The 16,209-nt window shown below is 41.7% G+C and overlaps 2 protein-coding genes across 3 annotated transcripts; both read left to right on the top strand.

Moving 5' to 3' along the window:
- The first annotated feature begins 1,381 nt into the window (after positions 1–1,381).
- Positions 1,382–9,818, top strand: rs13 (40S ribosomal protein S13). Of its 2 annotated transcripts, XM_090230768.1 has the most exons (7): positions 1,382–1,538; positions 2,465–2,541; positions 3,036–3,084; positions 4,589–4,667; positions 7,324–7,493; positions 9,368–9,468; positions 9,747–9,818. In XM_090230768.1, the coding sequence occupies exons 1-7, from the start codon at positions 1,536–1,538 to the stop codon at positions 9,778–9,780; spliced, it is 513 nt and encodes a 170-aa protein (XP_090086894.1). In that variant the 5' UTR covers positions 1,382–1,535; the 3' UTR covers positions 9,781–9,818.
- Positions 9,819–10,113: 295 nt separating this feature from the next.
- Positions 10,114–13,473, top strand: LOC149983907 (uncharacterized). Its single transcript, XM_090231127.1, has 3 exons — positions 10,114–10,535; positions 10,882–12,212; positions 12,831–13,473. Exons 1-3 carry the CDS (start codon positions 10,352–10,354, stop codon positions 13,071–13,073), a joined length of 1,758 nt encoding a protein of 585 aa, XP_090087253.1. The 5' UTR covers positions 10,114–10,351; the 3' UTR covers positions 13,074–13,473.
- Positions 13,474–16,209: the final 2,736 nt, after the last annotated feature.

The raw sequence follows: 16,209 nt of genomic DNA, 5'->3' as shown, positions 1-16,209 counted from the left end.
TAATATTAGACACCTGTTATTCGCAAGTAGACAAACACCCCTACCCTTCGTCTTACCGGACGTAGCTGTTCTGTCCTGGTGATGTATATTATCCGTGTTGTCGTTCAGCCACAACTGTGTGACGCGTAGGATAGTCTTGAACGGAGCTCATCCAGTTTATTCTCCAGTGATTGCACATTGGCCAATAGAACAGATGGTAGGGTTACCCACTCGATGAATTCTCATATAGGCACCCTGATCTGCACCCCCTGTATTTTCAGCCATTTCTTTAACGCCTGCAATGTTGGGCTAGTATTTCAATGCACCTGATTATCTCTTGGGGATTTAAAGGGCCAGGCAACCCTTGGGTTCTCATTCGAAGCGTTAACCACAGCGCACTATAGTCCTGCCTGTCTAATTGCAGCCTTAATGTGTGTCGTTTTTAACAGATTCCCACAGAGGTATTTTTTTGCATGGCACATTTACCTGAACTATGGGAACTCAGAAAAAATGTTGGCTCGAAGCTGTTCTACAAAACCTCAGTGGAAATCGGTGCTAAAACAGCTAACAGTAAGTGTACCTTTTTGTATTTGTCAATTTCTTTAAATTATATTTAAGTTGAGTGTTCAAGGTTTTCAAAACTGTATTGCAATCCAGGATCAATTGTTTTTGGATACAATTTACTCCAGTCAATTGTTTAAAGCTTTGATCAATTCCCCTCGGGTAATCCAAGAGCGATTCAATGACTCCAATCAATCAATGTAATGCATTGGAGTCGGGCAGACTGGGATCAGAAATCGGCCCTGGCATTTAACACATCGGACCATTTTCTTTCCTCTGCCCCCATTATTAGCCAGACAATTCTCATTTTGCAGTAAAAACCTAAATTAGACAGGCCCACTGGCCTAAAACATTTTATTAAATGCAATATGCAACCATTTAAGATTTATAAGGAAAGTCAATTGAAATAAATTCCTTAGGTCCAAAGCTATGGATTTCACATGACGGGGAATAAAGATATGCATCTGTTAGTCACAGATACCTTCTTTTTTTTTAAAGTAGCGGCGTGGTTAAGAAATCCAGTATCTGCTGTGACCACCATTTGCATCATGCAGCGTGATACATCTCCTTCACATAGAGTTGACCCGGATGTTGATTGTGGCCTGTGGAATGTTGTCCCACTCCTTCAATGGCTGTGCAAAGTTGCTGGATATTGGAGGGAACTGAAACACGCTGTTGTACCCTTCATTCCAGAGTATCCCAAACATGCTCAATGGGTGGCAACATGTCTGGTGAGTATGCAGGCCATGGAAGAACTGGGACATTTTCAGCTTCCAGGAATTGTGTGCAGAAATCTGATGAGCTTCCCTGAGCTGGTTTCTGACAGTTTGTGCGAACACAGTTTGATCAGCTGTCCGGTGGCTGGTCTCAGACAATCCCGGATGTGAAGAAGCTGGATGTGGAATTCCTGGACTGGCGTGGTTACACGTGATCTGCGGTTGTGAGGCCGGTTGGACGTACTGACAAATTCTCTAAAACGACGTTGGAGGCGGCTTATGGTAGTGAAATTAACATTCTCTGGCAACTGTTCTGCTGGACATTCCTGCAGTCAGCATGTCAATCGCATGCTCCCTCGAGACATCTGTGGCATTGTGTTGTGTGGCAAAACTGTGCATTTTAGAGTGGCCTTTTATTGTCCCCAGCACAAGGTGCACATGTGTAATACTCATGCTGTTTAATCAGCTTCTTGATGTGCCACACCTGTCAGGGGGACGCAATATCTTGGGAAAGGTGAAATGCTCAATAACAGGGATATAAAACAAATTTGTGCACAACATTTGAGAGAAGTAAGCTTTTTTGGCTTATGGGAAATGTCTGGGATCTTTTATTTCAGCTCATGAAACATGTTTATATTTTTGTTGAGTATAGATAGACAAGCATTCTTTCCATATTACAGCCCAAAAATAAAATTATACTACTCATCTGACCAAAAATAGGGTTGATTTGAGAGTGGATCTACCTCCAGCTCCATCCCTCAGCTTTACAGCTAAACAAGTTGCGGTGCTGCGGTTCATTTAGCTGAGAAAGAAATGCAGGAATAAAAAAATGTAAAGTTTTTTTAAAAATTATATATATTTTTTTTAACGTAAGACATCACTACATGTATATTTTTATGAAAAAAACATAAAATAGCATTAAAAGTTTAAAAAACAAACAATTTAAATCACAAGAATTGACTTTAAAAAGTTAAAGTTCCTAAAAGAAAATAAAAAAAAACAAGGATAAAAAGCCAGGGGTTACAGTTGTATAAACTTATGGAAGAGTTGTAAGAATACAGTGTTTTTGGTTGTCGTTATTGACAAAAATAAATATTTGAAATCTGTCCCTAAATGCAACATATTTTTACTTGAAATCCAATATCTATTATGAAATTCAGGATTGTGGCTATCTACTCAAGAACATCTGACGTCATTTCCCCACACAGACACAAAGTAGTCCTTTCAGTCGGCTGGAAGTCCTCTCTTCCTCTACCGCCATTATGGGTCGCATGCACGCTCCAGGGTAAGCTTTATTTTCTAGGTACTAAAGTGTCTAAATTACATGTATTTACCATTTATACAATGGGAAAGTATTGTGTACACATGACATCCACATTGAAACGTCGAAATTTCCCCAGTTCCAATTAATTGGTTTGAACAAGCTACCCAGCAATAAGCTAGTTGCCGCTAGCCTATGTTAGTTAGCCAACAAACTTCACTGCTTTCATAATCATGTCGGATGTAAAGTTGACAAGCTAAAGGATCCACAACGCAATTTGTATCACTGGTTTATTAATGAGTTAGTCAGGCCTACGCCCTGGTTACATTTTTTTTGTCGTATTGTCTAAAATAGATCCATTGGTTAGTTAGTATTTGACAGATTTAGCTATCTCGCTATTGCCACGTCAGTTGGTTCATTTATTTTGTAGCCAATGAATTGCACCGCACTCAACTTCTTTGCAACTTTTTTTTTACAGTCACAGTTTACTTATACATTTAACATAATTATTGTTGCAGAAAGGGCTTGTCCCAGTCGGCGTTGCCTTACAGGCGAAGTGTCCCCACTGTAAGTATAACGGTTCATCAATATTGTTGGGTCAATATTGGTCTGCTGTTTACTATACCAGTGGATGTAGGCAACTAGTGTCTACTATCTACATAAGACGGGTAAGTAAGAAGGTGACTGGACATCTACCTGTTGCAGTCCAATTTAATCAGATTTGAACTTTGCGATACTTTTTGAATTCTCGCCATCTCTTCTCATAGATCAAGGTGGGTGTATTCATTCGTGGCACACCGTAGCATAACGTTTTACAATGGAAACCGTTTACTCCAATTGCTTTGAAACATGACGTAAAAAGGTTTTAGTTCTAGTTTCGTGGCAGTTTTAGTTTCGTGGCAGTTAATTATTTTGAAGCAGGGCAGCAGAGCGATGCCGATTAACTACAACTACTGTTTAAGAACATAACGGAACTCAACCGCTTTTATGTCAAGTTGCAAAGTGTTTTCTGTGACACGGTTTCGTTATGGTGTGCCACAAATGAGTCCAACCCAAAGTACTGCATGTCACAGTGCTACTTGGATTATGAGTCGTTACCTGCTCCTCTTGATCAACGAGATGATATTTGGGAAAGACGATGGCAGTGTTTTTTTGGGGGGCAGCAGGTAGTCTAGCGGTTAAGAGTGTTAGGCAAGAAACCGAAAGGTTGCTTGTTGGAATCTCAGACCCGAGAAGGTGAAAGATCTGTCATTGTGCCCTTGAGCAAGGCGCAGAACTCTAATTGCTTTTGTAAGTCACTCTGGATAAGCCCATCTTCTAAATTACTAAAATGTCATTTGTGCATGGTGCAAAAAAAATTCATGAAATGACTCAGAGGATTTTCTGACTGCCTGGTTATCATGGGCAGCTAGCCACAGGAGTTTAAGCCACTTTCCAAAACTAGAATGAAGTATCGACAAGTTAAGTTTGGTTGAAATGCATCTGTATTTGGTGAGTATGTAGCCAATAGCAATATGTAACCTATGTAACTGTGTGTGCGAACACCACATACCTGGTTAGTGTGGCTAGGTGTTACTGTCGTCATTTCCTGATCTGCTCGCTGGACACTGACTCCAAATGGATATGAAAAGGTTCCTCAGTCCCGGGGGGGTATTCAATAGTCGCGCATTGTTGCAAAATGCTTTAGAACAGTGCAACAAAAAGCGGCAAATAAATTATAAAAAATATGCCTAGTTCTTTTTCTTTCTTTTTTACGCTGCATTCCAACTGCAAGCTAGGTAGCTAAAGCAGCCTGCCCATTGTATTCCAAGACTCCTACGGCAGCTTTTCATCCCAACAATATGTGTCACACTTTGGATTCCATTGGCCTGCTTTAGCATTAGCTTGGAGATGGAAAGCTGTTTTTTATGAATAAACTAAATGTGTTTTGCTACATTTTATTTAAAATAATAATCGGGAATAGCCTTTTCTGACTCAAGTCCTGGATTGAGGAACATTTTCATATCCGTTTTGAGTTTGGGTTGTGTGAGGTGATCATCGGCCGTAATACTCTTATGGTCTTCTCTTACAGTGGCTGAAGCTGGCCTCTGATGATGTCAAGGAACAGATCTTCAAGCTGGCCAAAAAGGGATTGACCCCCTCTCAGATTGGTAAGGTTAAGTACTCCACAGTGTAATAGGAATTAACAGAAGTAGAGCTGTCATTGATTTTTGTATTGATATTATCAATCTGGTTTAATTCAAGGAGAACACCTCCAGCACAGAATTACATAAAATGTCTAACTGGGCTCTTGGAGACAGGTGCTTTATATTCTAATTAGGTTAGAGAACATTTTGTACAAACATTTACGTTCAAGTCATTTAGCAGACGCTCTTATCCAGAGCAACTCTTACAGTAAGAACACTGGAAATCATGCATACAGAAAGGGGAAATGTATAAACATGCTAAGCATTGTGTTAATCACTCTTAAAGCTGCAGTGTGTAACTTTTTGGGGGACATGACCAAATTCATATAGAAATGAGTTACAGATCTGTCATTGAAAGCAAGTCTTAAGAAGCAGTAGATTGGTTCCAAGTGCGCAATTTCTATTCGGCGTCCTTTGGTTTTGTACATTGGCTTCAAACAGCTGAAAATACAATATTTTTCGTAATGGAAAATATATTTCCCAGCGATTTCGATGGTACACTGATTCTCAACACTATACTTGCTTATTTTGTCACAAACTGAAATTAGGCAAACTATTTGAATTTTAGCAACCAGGAAATGGAGGAGCGATTTCTGCATAGTGGGCCTTTAACTGAATATCAGCTAGGCTGGTTATCTGTAGAGAATTGTCATATTAACTCAGCTTTGTCTGTTCTATAGAGTTATTATCTATAGACTCAGCCCCCAGGTACTATTATTATTTTACTTATATTAGAGATGTCTACCAATACAGCACCAGAGACTCTTAATATATTCAAGAGTATCTAAAAACCCTTTTTATATACCGGCGCTGTTGAGTGGAACAAATGATCACATCAACTCAAAGCCCATGTTGATCATAATGTAGTTACAAATATAGAAATATATTTATATTTTAACCTGTATTTAACTAGGCAAGTCAGTTAAGAACAAATTATTTTTTACAATGACGGCCTAGCCCGGGCGATGCTGGGCCAATTTTGCGCCGCGCTATGGGACTCATTAAAAGAACAACTAATCTAATCCAGTTCTGGGACCACACTGGTAATACGTCAGACTTTTTTTGTGATATCCCTGTCATGTTTTTAAATTATTAATTTTTTTACTAGCAAATACACTGAACAAAAATATATAAACGCAACAGCTTACAATTCATATTACAGTCAATTTAAATAAATTCATTAGGGCCTTTTATATGGATTTCACATGACTGGGAATATACAGATATGCATCTGTTGATCACAGATGCCTGGATCAGAAAACCAGTCTCCTTCACATAGAGTTGATCGGGATGTTGATTCTGGCCTGTGGAATGTTGTAGCACTCCTCTTCAATGGCTGTACGAAGTTGCTGCATATTGGCGGGAACTGCAACATGCCGTGGTACATGTCGATCCAGGGCATCCCCCACATGCTCAATGTGTGACATGTCAGGTGAGTATGCAGGAATGGGACATTTTCAACTTCCAGGAATTGTGTCCAGATCCTTGCGACATGAGGCCATGTATTATCATGCTGAACTGAAGTGGTGGTGGGGGATGAATGGCGCGTCAATGGGCCTCAGGATCTCATCACGGTGTCGCTGCATTCAAATTGCCGTCGATAAAATACAATTATGTTCGTTGTCCATAGCTTATGCTTGCCCATACCATAACCCCACCACCACCATGGGGCACTCTGTTCAATCATTGACATCTGCAAACCACTCGCCCACATGACTCCATACACGCAGTCTGCCATCTTCCTGGTACAGTTGAAACCGGGATTCGTCCATGAAGAGCACACTTCTCCCGAGTGCCAGTGGCCATCGAAGGTGAGCATTTGTCCACTGAAGTCTGTTACGACGCCAAACTGCAGTCAGTGTGGATGACGAGCGCACAGATAAGCTCCCTTGAGTCAGTTCCTGATGATTTGTAACTAAATTATTCAGTTGTGCAAAGCCACAATTTCATTAGCTGTCCGGGTGGCTGGTCTCATGATCCCACAAGTGAAGAAGCTGGATGTGAAGGTCTTTAGCTGGCATGGTTACACGTAGTCTCCGGTTGGATGTACTGCCAAATTCTCTAAAATGATGTTGTAGGCAGCTTATGGTAGAGAAATTATTATTCAATTCTCTGGCAGCAGCTCTTCAGTCAGCTTGCCAATTGCACACTACATCAAAACTTGAGACATCTGTGGCATTGTGTTGTGTCAAAATTGCACATTTTAGTGGCCTTTTATTGTCCCCAGCACAAGGTGCACCTGTGTAATGATCGTGCTGTTTAATCAGCTTCTTGATATGCCACACCTTTTTATGCGTATTTAAAAAAAAAAATAATAAAAAAAAATGGCATCTCATGAAACATGCATGTTGCGTTTTTATATTTTTGTTCAATATAAAATCTATCAATACTAAGTATTCATGTTAGTAACAGCAAAAATGTTCCTCTAGCAGATGGTCCATGAATGAGAGCGATTAATATCTATTTGTTGTTAAGCTGGATTTTGTCTAGCTCCGGTGCCTGTCTGTTTCTTCATAGGCAGACGCCATTGTTATGCCAGACAGGCATCCAGCCTTGATATAGGTCATTTCTCTTGACTGTCCAGTTGACTGACCTTTCCTTCCTCCCCCTCTGTGTCCAGGTGTCATTCTAAGGGACTCCCACGGTGTGGCCCAGGTGCGCTTTGTCACCGGCAACAAGATTTTGAGGATCCTCAAGACCAAGGGCCTGGCCCCAGACCTCCCAGAGGACCTGTATCACCTCATCAAGAAGGCTGTGGCTGTCAGGAAGCATCTGGAGAGGAACAGAAAGGTGAGCAGGCTCACATAACATTAAAAAAGTGTCCTTCCTTGTAGGCTAATGGCTGATCAAATATGGCTTGATTTCACAGTAAGGTGAACATACTTGTTGTATTTGAAAACGTTTGAATTGATGGGTGAAATCTAGTCATGACCGATCAGTTTTTACTACAAGGGTTTGTAGGTTTGTTTTTACTTATGCTGCATTGTATTCAGATAGCTGTCCCTTCAAGTCACTCCATCGATCTGATAGAAGTGAACGTTATGGGGTAGAAACTACTAGATGGTGCTCTTGCCTACGTCTATGGAAGAGAAAAGGGACACATTTTTGGGAATGAGCTACACAAGACATGTATCCAGATGTCAAGCAGGTTTTTTGAAAGAACCAGAATGCATGTGTTGCATTCATTGCACACACAAGCATAGATTTTGAAACGAAACGGGTACTACTGAAGCTTTTTCACTTTCTGTTCCAAATGATTTCCCCCATTTTGAGTCTAACAAACAATACCCAGGTTAATGTAATGTATTGTATACATTATTATTTCTCTGAACCAAATATTGTGTGCTGCACTAGCTAGCTACTCTAACATCCGATAGTCGATGTGACCCCCATCTCACAATCGGCAAAGTAGGCCAACCGATGTAAACATGTTTTTCTGTCACAAGATACACTACATAAACAAAAGTATGTGGACACTTGCTTGTCAAATATCTAATTCCAAAATCATGAGCATTAATATGAAGTTGGTCACTAGAACATTCTGCCCTGGATATTGGAACGTCACTGCGGGGACTTGCTTCCATTCAGCCTCGAGCATTAGTAAGGTTGGGCACTGATGTTGGTCGATGGGGCGTTCCAATTCATCCCAAAGGTGTTTGATGGTATTGAGGTCAGGACTCTGTGCAGGCCAGTAAAGTTCTTCCACACCAATCTTGACAAACCATTTCTGTATGGACCTCGCTTTGTGCATTGTCATGCTGATACAGGTAAGGGCCTTCCCCAAACTGTTGCCACAAAGTTAGAAGCACAGAATCATCTAGAATGTCATTGTGTGCTGTGGCGTTAAGATTACCCTACACTGGAACTAAGGGGCCTAGCCCGAACCATGGAAAAACAGCCCCAGAGCATTATTCCTCCTCCACCAAACTTTACAGTTGGCACTATACTTTTGAGCAGGTAGGTTTCTCCTGGCATCCTCCAAACCCAGATTCAACCATCAAACTTCCAGATGGTGACGCGTGATTCATCACTCCAGGCAATGCTTTTCCAGTGTCCAATGGCGGCAAGCTTTACACCACTGCAGCCAACTCTTGGCATTGCGCATGATCGTAGGCTTGTGCGGCTGCTTGACCATGGAAACCCATTATACGAAGCTCCCGATGAACCGTTATAGCGCTGATGTTGATTCCAGAGGCAGTTTGGAACTTGTTAGTGAGTGTTGCAACTGAGGACAGACGATTTTTCTGAGCTTACAGTCGACCGGGTAGCTCGAACAGGGCAAAAATTTAATGAACTAACTTGTTGGAAAGGTGGTATCCTATGATGGTGCCACGTTGAAAGTCACTGAGCTCTCCAGTAAGGCCAATGTTTGTCTGTGGAGATTGCATGGCTGTGTGCTTAATTTTATACACCTGTCAGCAACGGTTGTGGCTGAATCCACTAATATGAAAGGGTGTCCACATACTTTTGTGTGTGTGTGTATATACACTCTATCTATGTTGATTAAAGCATATTTTGAGCCATATCATGGACTGCACACTCCCTTCTTGGCCGGGTGTTTTTGTACTGCATGTGGGGAGGAGTCATGTTCACACTCTTCAAGAATCGATTGTCAAGATTTTTGTTTCTAGATATGCTAATATCTGTACCGGTGTTCTTTGCAGGACAAGGATGCCAAGTTCCGCCTGATCCTCACCGAGAGCAGGATCCACAGGCTGGCCCGTTACTATAAGACCAGGAGAGTAGTTGCTCCCAACTGGAAGTAGTATGTACCCAAAACCTCTGCCAGGGAAATGTTTTACCCCTGATAAATCACATTATATTACTGTATCAAGCCACTGTCTATGCCATTCATCCTGCACAATTCACATTTTAAAGTAAAGCCTTGAAATTAAAGTGTGGTTTCCTGGATTAATGTTGGGTATTGAAATGCAAAGCAGTTATGTATTTTCCTCATGGTGGTTTTGTGTTAAACTTTTGGTTTATAAAAGTAGACTTGTGTTTTCCTATTTCTAATAATTTCCATCTGTTTCTGTTCTACAGTGAGTCGTCAACAGCTTCTGCTCTGGTGGCATAATCATCACGTTTTGGAGAAATAAAGAATTTGGATTCAAATATTAATTTGTCTTTATTTGAAGAGGAAATGTTTGAGAATAGTTTGTTTGGCTTTATGAAGCCCACCATTGAATAACACTTCGGCATGAAATGGATAGTGAAAGCGTCTGTCTTTGTTATTGTGCTGTCTTCAATTTAAATTCACACTGACCGAAAGGGGTAAACGGGAATTTACGGGCACTTTCAGTGCGTCACTAAAAGAGGCAGTTTCTACAATGGGGTACTTGGGTGTAACTGACACTTACTTGGTCCAATCACATGTTTTTACGACACGACTTGTTTGTCCAATCACATCATGTTATGACGACACGACTTGTTTATAGTAGGGCAGTTTCGCAATCGTTTGACATTCACTCTACTAGCTACAACAAGAACGACTGGAAATATGGCGCCACTAATCAACATTTGAGATTTTATATAGGTGGAAAGAAATACATTCTGGTGAAAATGAAGCCTTTTCGTATTGTACGACAACTGACGACGGAGAATAATCTATTTGTTTTGGACGAGGAATATCAGAATACGTGAGGATCATGGACATCGCTCAAGAAAAAATGGCATCAAGTGTTGATTTTAGGAAGGGTTCTCATCGAACTGCGATGGAGAGGTTTGGCGACGGGGGTATGGCGCTTCTACCGTGGACCAAGCACGTACTGACCGTACTGTGGGAACAACTACGGGTGTTGGTCCATGTCATTTACTACAGCTTCTTGGCAGGTAATTTGATGCAACAGAAACCTCAGTGTTTATTTTGTATGTGTGGTAAATGTGACCCTGGTCAGACTGCTAACTTGTGTTTTGTTACAGTACAACAGACCCAGTTTGTAAACCCTGCTGTACTATCTTTAGTAACTTATATCGGTGGCTTACGTTTTAGAACACGGACAGAATGTACTAGTGACGTTACAAAGTAACATGCCGGATTTGGAACTACTGTTGCCATAATATTGTCATATTTTTGTTAATTGTTAAATCCATAGTCTGGTTTAATAGGGCAAAAAGAGGGCACATTTTTTGTGAATTTATTGTGAGCCTAATCTTTTTGTTTTGTTCTTTTTAACAGTTTTCCAAATGTTCAGGTTTGAAGTTCACCTGAGAATCACGGATGAAACTGGTCAACACGTCCAGCACATGACCACGGCATCAAATCCAGCCGACTCCTTCCTCTTCTCCTCATTGTTTGACAGTGAAGAAAGTGTCATGCTTGCTGGCTCTAACCCCCTATCGAATTTCTGTGGGGACGTGGGTGATTCTTTCTCTGGGAATCCCCACGCAGGGTCCCTTCTGTCCAGCCTACGGGCTGAGGAGCTGTGCTGCGGATTGGTGGACGACTTTGTGTCCCGCGCCACAATGGATAGCGAAGATGGACTTTGCCTTGGACTCCACCCCAGCTGGAAACTGGGCTTTCCAGGTGACTGGAACCTGTTTATGAGCAGCACTGACAGCAGCTCCAGCTCAGATGAAATGTGTTGCAAGAACAAGGAGAAAGTGTTTGGCTTCAAACCCAAACATGACACCACTGAAGATGATATGGATCTTAACTGGGGAAAGGAGGCTGACCGAAACATGGGTGAGTTTGACAGCGAGGACAGTAAAGCACTTTGGGAGTCCTTGTCCATCTCCAGCGACCCCTACAACCCTCTATCTTTCTCCGCCTGCATTTCAAGCTGCTCCAATATGGGGGAAAGAAAAAATGAAGATTGTGTTGGGAGCCGCCTCGAATGTAACTTATCCAGCAGGCCCGGCGAAGATCTTCAAGAGACCTGCAGTGGCGTGAACTTCTGGAGCAGCCGTTCAGATAGTGAAAGCAGCTGGGGCAGTTCTGAAGGTTCGTGCGCAGACCTGGACAAAGAGGAGAGTGAGAGGCTCTGGGAGCTCTTCACCAGCCCCACCGACCCATATAACCCCCTGTGCTTCACGGCATCTGTAGTCAGCTCAGTCCCTCACACAGACAAAACACTTACACACTTCCAGGAGGCTGAAGGGGCCTCCGTCATGACCTCATGTTCTTCTGACACAGAGAGGGAGAGTGTGGGCCATTCCTCTTCTGAGGATGATGAGGAGCAGCATCTATGGATGTCCCTCTCCCAAAACGACGACCTTTACCACCCTCTGAACTTCCGTGCCTGCTTCCAGAGATCCCCGAAAACCACAGAACCACCTGCCTTCAGCACTAAAGACCCACTTACTCCACATAGCTGCCCCACAGAGACACCACTCGGCCAGGCTAAGCAGAGGGGGACCAAAAAACCCCAAACAACCAGGCCCACAAAGCCTTGTCTACTCAAGAGACCGCGGAAGCAGCATTGCCACCCAGCTACTACACTGGTGCCCTGGAGGAGACCTGAAGCTAAAGTAACACAGGAAGACAAGGACATCCATCCTCTAAAAAAGGTTATTATAGTTCTCCGTGTTCTACATCCCTCAGTCTATAGTCCTAGTTCTAGCGTTACCACCTTAAACATGATGTACCACTATCACATCCTCCATATAAACATACACAACTAAACATGGGCTATTTATAGCTCAAACTTGACATATTAGCCAAACAATGAACACACAAGAAATCCAGTTCACACTACTTGAATATTAGGAACTGAATGTTAGGATGGTAGAACCACTAATTTACTCAGAAAAACTTGGTTTTAACAACCAATGTATGTGATTATAAATAGGTCATGTCACTTATAGTATTGTTTATGGTGAGGTCAGTCAATATGACACTTCTGCCTCATAAGCACTCACCCAAGCCCTTGTTTATGGTTGGTTAGCAACAACAGAGGTTGTCATGACTAACCCTGTCATGTGATACGAGTCAGCAGAGAGTTCATTTCCAGTTAATTGGTGTTGTGCGAGTCAGTCTGACACTCCAGTCAAATGCTCTTTTTAACACAACTGGATTAGAATATTTAAATGGAACTAAAACTGCCCATTCTGTTATATTCTTAACTACAATAATGTGCGATTGAAGAAGACCTTATCTGACTCTGACACCTGTTTTGTATGTTTTAGGTGCGGTTCTCACCACTTGTTCAGGTCCACGTGATGCGTACTTGGCCCTTCGCTAGGCATGTGTCTCGCAAAGGACCCTGGGAGGAGCTAGCCCGAGACCGAGGCCGGTTCCGAAGGAGGATCCAGGAAGCAGAGCAGACCATTGACTACTGCTTCAGTCAGTCTCACAGAGAGAAGATCTGGGCCAATCTGCTTAGCATTTCAACATCAGCCACACCTCTGGTCCAAGAGCTCCGAACATAAATGTTTTTCCATCATTTTCTATTAGACTTTTGACTGGTTGCAATGCAACACATGTTTTTAGGTCCATTAGAACAAAGGCCAATAGGATTTGGCATCAAATGTTACCTGCACTGTACCTCAAAACACTCAAGTGACTGTTGCACTGATTTTATATTTATTAGTTTTTAATCTTGTATGTAATGTACTTTTGTATGCCTTACTCATTGATCCAGCTATGTAATTTATTCATGCCCTATGGAGCTTGTTTTTATTGTGAATGTTTTAAGTGTTTGAATTGTATCAGTTTTTAAATGTTCGTCTTTATTCAGGTATGTGGTGTATTTAGAACTCTATTATTATTAGCAGATGGTATTTGTGATCATACCGTAGTTAATAAATAAAACCTTGTTTCACACCATAATCATAATGGACTGTCTATATTCATCTAAACACATTCTGCAAAAAAGTTACAAATTAATTATTTGAAGATTGTGAATTTGTTCACTGCAGAAACGGTAAATAGAGGGGAGAGCGCTTCATTCTGGTCCACGCTTATTTTTGCAGTACGTAAAAAAACACTTTGTTGCAGGCTATCTAATCATTTGACAATGTAAAAATGTATTTGATCGTGCATGTCATGATCTGACACAATTGTAGCTTTTCTTTTTGGGCATTACATTAGAGCTTTTCAATGTTGTCATGGATCTTGTCATAGAATTACGAGTTAGATCCTATTACTGTTTTATGTGTTCTAGGTGGTTAATGATGAGCCGAGTCAAATGATGCAACTCATCCAAAATACTTTTAAAATGCACATCACTAAACTTTTGGGAAGAATATGTTATGAGACTACCTAAAGCATCTAAACTGGTACAACCATTCCAATAAGGGGTGCAATAAGCCCAAGTAACAGATTGGATTAGTTTAGAAAAATGTATGTTATTTATATTTGAATGGTACAAGATTAATTCATCAAACAATGTACATTCAAAAACATAGATATTGAAACAAACATCTCTAAAAATCAATTTACAATAGAGCATGCTGGGAAATATGTTGATGAAAGTGGTTTTGGTTCAACTCTGGTTATTAACATCAACAATGGGGTTAATTTACCACTGTGTTAATTTAACACCTGAATCAACACTATAAATGTAACACTGAAAATCAACACTAGGTAACACTGGCCAATTTGCTGTGTAGCTACAATATTAGGAGTATATACTTTGACTCTCTTGTGTGGGGTCAACCAAACCTATATGTCTGTCATTGTATTACACAGAAGTCACTTCATGTCAATAACTTCAATGACTAATGATATGGACTTTGGGTTGGATTCAATCTGTATCGCTGAAGTTCAGCGTTAAAGCGTGATTGAAATTTAAAGGCAACGTTCCTCTGTTAGCGGAGACTGCGTTCACGGTAAACGCTGCATATGTCGGCTCAATCAGAAATTACTTTTAAATTTCGATCATGCAATATATAACGCTTCAGTGATACAGATTGAGTCCAGCCCTTTGTCACATTTAGATTCAATGCCTTTTTGTTGGCACAGCCATTACATGTAAAACCATTAGGCTTTTTGTCTCCGCCTTAGCATTGTGAAGTGCTTACAAAGCAGGCACTGTGTGGTCACCTGGGGTGTGTTCAGTGGAGTGAAAGTTCACAACGCTGGAGATAAAAATGTAATTTATAGAACTCGCATGAGTCAGTGACAGAGAAACATGTCAGTTTTAACCTACACCATACCAGCATGTCTGTATTTTCTGTATAATGTTGCACCTTCCTGAATAACTCACTGTACTCCCTTAAAAATTCTCCACAATTCACATCTAAACCTAGTCACCTATCTACACTACATGATCAAAAGTATGTGGACACATGCTTGTCGAACATCTCATTCCAAAATCATGTGCATTAATATGGAGTTGGTCCCCCCTTTTCTGCTATAACAGCCTCCACTCTTCTGGGAAGGCTTTCCACACGATGTTGGAACATTGCTGCGGGGACTTGCTTCCATTCAGCCTCGAGCATTAGTGAGGTCGGACACTGATGTTTGGCAATTAGGCCTGGCTCGCAATCGGCATTCCAATTCATCCCAAAGGTGTTCGATAGGGTTGAGCTCAGGGCTCTGTGCAGGCCAGTCAAGTTTGTTCCACACCAATCTTGACAAACCATTTCTGTATGGACCTGGCTTTGTGCACTGGGGCATTGTCATGCTGAAACAGGAAAGGGCCTTCCCCAAACTGTTGCCACAAAGTTAGAAGCACAGAATCATCTAGAATGTCATTGTATGCTGTAGCGTTAAGATTTCCGTTCACTGGAACTAAGGGGCCTAGCCCGAACCATGAAAAACAGCCCCAGAACATTATTCCACCTCCACCAAACTTTACAGTTGGCACTATGCATTCGGCCAGGTAGCGTTCTCCTGGCATCCGCCAAACACAGATTTGTCCGTTAGACTGCCAGATGGTCAAGTGTGATTCATCACTCCAGAGAACGCATTTCCACTGGCGGCTAGCTTTACACCACTTCAGCCGACGCTTGGCAATGTGCATGGTGATCTTAGTCTTATGTATGGCTGCTCAGCCATGGAAACCCATTTTGTGAAGGTCCCAACAAACAGTAATTGTGCTGACGTTGCTTCCAGAGGCAGTTGAAACTCGGTAGTGAGTGTTGCAACCGAGGACAGACGATTTTTACTCGCTACCCACTTCAGCACTCGGTGGTCCTGTTCTCTGAGCTTTTGTGGCCTACCACTTCGCAGCTGAGCTCACTCCTAGATTTACTCACTCTCATTTCCAGGGAAGATCCCTTCGAGACGGCATCCATGCTCAGAGAGAGGGTACTGCAAGCATTGTGTAAGACAAGAGTTAAAAACAAAAGTATGATGAAATTACTTCCCTGGAGAAGAAATCAGTTAGCATGTCCCCTTGACACACACACTCACACTACATGAAGCCACCAGCAGGATGGTGTAAAGGTGTGCAATTGCTGACATGACTTTGCAATGCTTCCCAGCAGGTGACTCATGTGACCGATGCTTCGGTGAAATGTTTTCTTGTTGAGTGTTTTGATGTGTTGCACTCAGTCAGCACCACACCAAACCCAGTCGTACTGCCTAATGTATCCCCCGTTGCTCTTAGACGCAGTTCTG

Source organism: Oncorhynchus mykiss, chromosome 4, assembly GCF_057628025.1.
Source record: "Oncorhynchus mykiss isolate SJ-2025 chromosome 4, ASM5762802v1, whole genome shotgun sequence".
NCBI classification, from domain to species: domain Eukaryota; kingdom Metazoa; phylum Chordata; class Actinopteri; order Salmoniformes; family Salmonidae; genus Oncorhynchus; species Oncorhynchus mykiss.
This window is presented reverse-complemented; position numbering and strand designations above follow the sequence as displayed.